The 6,902-nt window shown below is 43.2% G+C and overlaps 1 protein-coding gene across 1 annotated transcript in view; it reads left to right on the top strand.

Moving 5' to 3' along the window:
• The first annotated feature begins 222 nt into the window (after window positions 1-222).
• CYCH;1 (cyclin H;1) overlaps window positions 223-6,902 on the top strand; it is a 70,067-nt gene continuing 63,387 nt past the window's right edge. The window contains exons 1-2 of the mRNA XM_086813786.1: window positions 223-406; window positions 958-1,059. Of these exons, the coding sequence (XP_086669912.1) occupies window positions 1,000-1,059 (60 nt within the window). The 5' untranslated portion in view covers window positions 223-406; window positions 958-999. The remainder of the gene's footprint in view (window positions 407-957; window positions 1,060-6,902) is intronic.

Here is a 6,902-nt window from a genome sequence, read left to right as displayed (position 1 = left end):
ATCCCATTAAAGAGAGATTACAAATTTTTAAATAAAAAAAACCATTACTAAAATCTCATAATATTAAAAAATCTAATCATTAGAAAAATCTATAAGACAACTAAGAATTTATACTTTAGTAAAAATTTAAATCTCACTTCCCTATACTAAGGTAGCCCAAAGTCTTCCCACACACATAATAAGGAATATATTGGGTGTCTATGGCTGTAATTACTACTAATAATATTCTTCCTAAACCAGTGTCCTTTCTGTTCAGTCTTACTGCACTCTCTTCTTCTCGGGGTATGGTGTATGCAGGCGACAAGGAGTCGATTGCCACGGAATCACAGTGGTCCTTGGAGAAAGCTAGTTTAGTTCTCTGATGATGTTTAGCAAACGCGGCAGAAGCTGTCAAGAAGAAAAGCAGGTATGTATGTATGTGTGCGTGAGCGCGCGTGCAGCTTTTTTTGGTGTGCCGGGTGTGTATTTTTCCTTGGATTATCAAAGACAGCATTATTGCTCGATGAGGCATCAAGGTGAATTTTAAATTGCCAGTCAGTATTGGGTGTGTTTGTGGGTTCACCACTTGCTTCATTAGTATGCTTTTTGTACATTAATGCATTAGGGTTAAGTTACCATCAACCTCTTCTTTCTCTTGAATGGAAATGCCCCTCATATTGCACGTGTGCCTGTAGGAGCGTGCTGCTTTCAAAGGGGGGAGGCAGGCCGTAGAAAATCTGTGTGTTTTCTGGAGCATGTTTTTGTGCGTGTATCTGTGTTCGGTCATCACTTGCTTGATTGTTAATTCTGTTGTTTAGTAGGTACCCATTAGGGCTAATTCATTACGTTTATTCAGGCATATGGTTGTTTTTAAATCATACATTGGGCCATTAATGTTGTTTACGCATGCCGTATGGTGATGGTTGATCATACATGAAGGCTAAATGCGACTCCTAATGCCATTCGGTGTTGCTGCAGAAAATGTCTCCTTTGAAAGGGTCTCATTGAAGCCCATCAGCCATGGCGGATTTCCAGACCTCTTCTCATCATGACCGTTGGATCTTGTCACCAGATGACCTTGTAAGTCATGGCTTACTCATACTAATTTTTTTGTTTCATCTAGAACACAAACTGTTGCATTCTGGAATGCTTGGTACATGTGATGGTCAATTTTTTCTTCTTTTATCAAGGCTTCTGCTTTTATTGCTAGCCTAGGCTTGCACACTAGCTGCAGCTGGCCTACTGGCAGTCAGCCAGCCTAGCTGCCCTTTCAAGTGGTTTAAAGCTGAATCAGTTTGAATTGCACTCTTTCTGCTCATCAGGTTGCCATGTAGGTCTCCTGTTTTGCTTCAACAGTGCTCGTTTGAATCAGCATGACTGCTCATTGTCATGTGCACCATTGTCCCAGGTTGCCGTGTGGACATTCTGCAGCTTCTAGAACAGTCAGTCATCTTTTTAGATGGGCAAATAACATGTTGTGAGCCCTAGTCCAAGGGACAAGTTGTCGGACACCATCTAGGTTTAGGGTGAGTGTCCGTCGTGCGTGTGGCACAAGTCTATGTAACCCTCTTTGCAAGGTGTATAATGTTGTACTGGTCAATCGGGCACTTATTAAACTATTTGGTTGGGTGCTGGGGAAGTGCAAGTGTGTGTCAAGTCCTTGTCCAATTCCTGGGCAAATGTGTCATGTCAAAAGTAGCCATTTATATGGTCAAAAGCCTTAGTCTTTGTGGGGCCATGGGCCAGCCCATGGGCACCCTTTAGTGTGGACCAAAAATGGGCAAAGGTGGACCAATTTGAGGCTGATGGAGGGCGTCTGTAAAGATACTTTTAAGGGCACATCTTTTGAGAGCAACCCTAGCTCTTGATGCGTATATAAGAGCAGCCAGCCAAGGGCATAAATCATGTGAGCTGAAGGGTCAGTCCAAGCATGAAGAGGCAATTGACCCTTGAATAGTCAGCATAAGGGGAGCATAGAGATCAACCATATCTTCATCATGTGAAGGAGAGCATAGAACATTCATCCCAAAACAGTCCCCAAGGTGTCTCTGTTCACTGTATAGTGGACAGCCAGTAAGTCAATCTTGTACTTAATTTACATCTTGCAATACATTAGCAAAAATTTACATCTTGCAATACATTAGCAAAGACATGTGGCAAGGGGGGGGGGTGACTTAAGCGGGTGGTTGGGACCCATTCGGCTGCTGTGTGCTACCTCTATCTCTCTATTTCTCCTTTATCATTGCAAATTTCAAGCACTTTGAGCAATCTCTTCTCTATTCCATTGAAAGAATATGGGGGGCCCTTAAGTGGGTGGTTGGGACCCAAACGTGTGTGCTGTGTGCTACCTCTTATCTCTCTAGCTCTCCTTTATCATTTCTACACTTAAGCAATCTCTTCTCTATTCCTTGAAAGCATACTTCCGCATATCACACACTAGTATTAGAACTTTGGCTTTGGTAAAAGAGAGTGCTAAATTTTTTCTTGCTTGTGTGGTTGGTTTTCGGGGGCACACCCAAGTATCGAGGTGTGGCTCCCATCTCTCATAGGTGGTTGGTTTACTAGTCTACTGGGAAAGCCCCTGAAAGAGCCTCCCACACATGTGGTGGATGGTTTACTTGCGCTTGGGCTTCAGCACGAGCACTCTCATCATCATGAGTAATGTGGAAGGCTCAGCCTCACCACAAGAGCAGCTCGCTACTCCCCTTGATTCATCTCCTCCCATAGAGTGTCCTTTGATTGTCTCTTCACCTGGACCCGAGCTTTCCATGACTTCCATTTTTTCCTTCATCCAGCAGCAACAACTGCAGGTGTAATAGCAGATACAACAGCAACATTGTTGAAATAATACACCAAAACATCATATGACATTGGGAATATGGGTATATGGTTCTATGGTGTAAAGGCCTAATTTGGCACAAGGTTTTTGGGCATGACCACACAACCATAGCATGTGTGGAAAGAGTCTTACATTCTAGGCAATGGGTGCTCTTTTTGATGCATTTTTGGATTAGGTAATGGGATTATCTCTTAATTACTTTTGTACCAAGCCTATAAATAGGTTGGCATCCAATTAATATTTACAACACAAACACAAGTTTTTCTACATTCTCATTCTCTCTCACATTGTTTGTATGCTGTCATTATGTTGTCATCAATTCTAATCTCATGTGATTAGTCTTAACATCTCTTACTTAGCCTAGTGCTATCTTTACCATGAGTTTAATCATCATGTTTGATCCACCATAAATTCTAACATGGTATGAGAGCTTAGATCCAATCTAGATTCAACCCTCTTATAGCCTCATTAGCCTCTTAATCAGATTGCTTACTTATTAATTAAGCCTTAATCCATTTTTAGGTCTTTTTCTCTTCTTCTTCTTCACCAAGTGCCACAAAATCTTTGATTGCTCTCCCTACACCCAACCAAATCAAGGGATTCAACTTGGAGCACCTTTACAGCTCCTAGGTGCAGCATGCAGCACCCTCAACCGATGGGAATTGTGTGCATCATCGCCAGTAGTAGCAGCATGCGATTTGCAAAAGTTGCATTTTTTTGGGAGTTTCTGTAAAATTGGACCAAGCGTTTCAAATTGGCACCATTTCTCTTGGCCCTAGGGATTTTTGGACCTTCCCGACACATTGGTGGTGTTGGATTTTACAGAGATCAACTCCTTGAAGCAAATCTCAACCTGTGTACTTCTCAGAGATATACTTTGGTAAAGCTGAAATTAATCCATGCTTAAAAAAGTTAATGACTTGATTAATGGAGTTATATTGAGAGTAATCCACGTCTATTGAAGACGACAAAGAGAATTTTGCTCTTTTATTGTCCTATTTTCTCAAAATCATCACTCTAAGTTGATTGATTCTTTGTATAAAAAAATTGTCTTTACTAATCAGTGATTAATTAACACTAATCCTATTTTTTTGGGCCATCAAAGGTTCAATCCTATCATTGGGAACTTGCTATAGCTTTCCAAAGCTTCATATTGAAAAATCCCCTTGATCTACCCCTTCGATGGCGCTCTACAAATCAATGCATCTTTTGAACAGTTAACAGAAAATTGCTTTCACTAATACCTTGATTAGTGCTAATCCTCTAAGGTTTTTGTTATGGTTCATGGATCAAGCTTCCTAATAACAATCAACTATCTAATAGATCCTAATCCTAATATAGTTAACATGTGATTAGTGCTAATCTAAGCTAAGATGGGTGATACTTAATAACAAACATAATGAATGAACTAAGCTAATTTAGCTTTGGATTCAATCACAATTAGGTTACAAGATTGAGACTTGTACTCATAGAGAGGCTTGAGAGCTTGCTACATTTTGCATTGCTTGAAATAGTCCTCTTTTATACGAGGAGAGTACAAAGCTCATGATAGCTATGATAGCTCATTTTGCATTGTTGGGGTAAAGGCATTATGCCCACCCTTATAGTGTGTACAAGCCCATAAGTTATAGTACATAGTACACTTAGTACTTTTAATGTACTAAGTGCACTATGTGTACTAGTGCAATATACATGTCTGATAGGGGAGTCACACACTCATCATATCATGAGTTGACTTATCCCCACAGTATGGTACAGGATGGAGCTAGCTAGGTTGCATATCATGATTGTATACTCCATGCATATAGCTTTGCATTCTCCTAGTAATAGAGCTCCATCCCCTGCACACCCAGATTCAGCTTTTTTATTCAGTACTTTTTCATTTTGTTGGGATGACAGAGGATACCCCATACAGGTACTCCGATTTGTCTCATAGGCCGAGTTCGGTCTTTTGGAAGACGTTAATAAAATCTTTCTTTCTTTCTTTCTTCTCTCTCTCTCTCTCTCTCTCTCTCTCTCTCTCTCTCCCCCTTGTTTCTCTGTGTATGTCTCCCACATGAAAATGTAACCCTAATTCTATCTCCCTTTCAATTGGTATCAGAGCCACGGTTGTGTCCGTGTGTGTGCGGGTGTGCGGAGTCATCTTCATCGCGAAGAAGAAGCTCGGCTATGGAGCCTTGAGCTTGGCACGAGCAGAGGAACTTTCTGGTGCTCAGCGAGGAGCACGTGCGCTGCAAGTTTCCTGTGCGAGTGAGCATTTGGAAACTGCGCTGGAATTTGGCCAGCGTGAGCAAGGCACAGGTGCTGCAAAGCGCTGCACAGCAAACATTGAGTGAGCGCACAGCAGGTAGCGAACCATCTACAGCATCGCAGCAGTCGCAGGGAGGTGGGCGGAAAGAGAAGGTGGCGGCAACATTGAGTCGGCACTTTGTGTTCGTTTTTTTTCTCTCTTCGCACATAGGCGACAAGCGGTGCGAGCGAAGGAGGCTGTCCGTCAACACCTAGTCGACCTGCTGGTTATGGGCCGGTCGAAGGCGTGGTGGTGGTCCGCGTGAGTAGGCGAGGTGGAGCCCGTCGCACTGTACTTTGCTGCCCAGCAGAGCTGGGCGTAGGCAGCCAGCAGACGTGGGCTGCCTAGCCAGCAGCGTGGGCTGCTCAGCTGCTGCCCAGCAGCAGCCACGCTGCCCAACCAGGCAGCGCAGAGGGCTGCCCAGCCATCCGTGTCTGCACAGCAGCAGGCGCATCAGCATCAACACACGTGAAGCACCCTTTTCAGCAGCAGGCATCCGATTCAGCAACATCAGCAAGAAGCGCCCCCCCCCCCCCCCCCTTCTGCAACAGCATCGACACAAAGAAATTCAGTCTGCAAATCTCAGAGAAATTCAAAAAAATTAAGAGGTATTTGCTTCAATTCTTTGGGAATTTCTTATCAATTCAATCAATTGAGCTGGTACAGGTGCCAAATTGCTCAAATTTTGAGCGAAATTGGCAAAATTGGGTGACATTGGTCACAATCAGGATGAATTTGCAGGAAATTGGATGCTCAATTTCAGTCCGGGACTGTTGTATGCAGTGGTGGGGACTGTAAAAGTCTGATTTTCACTCATTTGGACAGCCAGGAGAGCATTTATTGCTATTGTACCTGTTGGTACAGATTTGGTACAGCTTTGTACAAGTTTTGGCATGGCTGCACATTGATTTGAGTGAGCAAAAATCTCAATTTCAGCTGTTGTACTTGCCGGTACAGGTTTGGTACATCATTGGTGAGCACTTAGTACTGCTGTACAGTACTTTGGAAGGGGAACAGAGCACATTTAAGGTGCTGTCCTAAATCTGCAGCAACCAGATTTTGGTGATTTCATCACATACAGTGGGAGAAAAGTTGCATTTGTGCTTCCGCAGTGGGAGATAAACTTTGGGAGAACAACTGTGAGCACTTTGTGTGCTTTTGGTGCAGTGTTTGCACATTTTGCAGGGAGTCAGGCATTGACAGGTTGCATATTGCTATGGCAACCACAGGTGAGAGCTCTTCATTGCTTCACATCAAGAAGCTTGAAGGCTCACATAATTATGATATTTGGCAAACCCAGTGCTATGATGTGTTGCTCCAGAAGAAGCAGCACAAGCCTATCAAAGAAAGGGGTGTAATGCCCGCTTCTCTTACTGCTGAAGAGTGGGAAGATATGGATGAGCTAGCAAGATCCACCATCATGTTGTTTGTGTCAGACACTTTACTTTTCAGCATTCGTGAAGAGAAGACAGCTTGGGGAATGTGGCAGAGATTGCAGGACTTGTATGCCCAGCAAAGTGCCTCAAGCAAAGTGTATTGGTTGAAGAAACTCATAGCTCTTCAGATGAAGGAAGGGGCGTCTATGACAGCCCATCTAAATGAGTTTAATGGTGTTGTCAGCCAGGTAATCAATCAAAAGTTGGCAATGGACGATGAGTTCAAAGCCACCTTTCTTTTATGCACTTTGCCAGAGAGTTGGGACACATTCAGGACAGCCACTAGCAATTCGAATGCTATGCTGTCATATGCAGATGTTGAGGGTGCTCTTCTTCAAGAGGAGATGAACAGGAAAAA

This window comes from Cibotium barometz, chromosome 19, assembly GCF_041138505.1.
Source record: "Cibotium barometz isolate CiBa-2024 chromosome 19, ASM4113850v1, whole genome shotgun sequence".
NCBI classification, from domain to species: Eukaryota; Viridiplantae; Streptophyta; class Polypodiopsida; order Cyatheales; family Cibotiaceae; genus Cibotium; species Cibotium barometz.
Note: the sequence above shows the minus strand (reverse complement) of the source record. Positions and strands in the feature narration are given on the sequence as shown.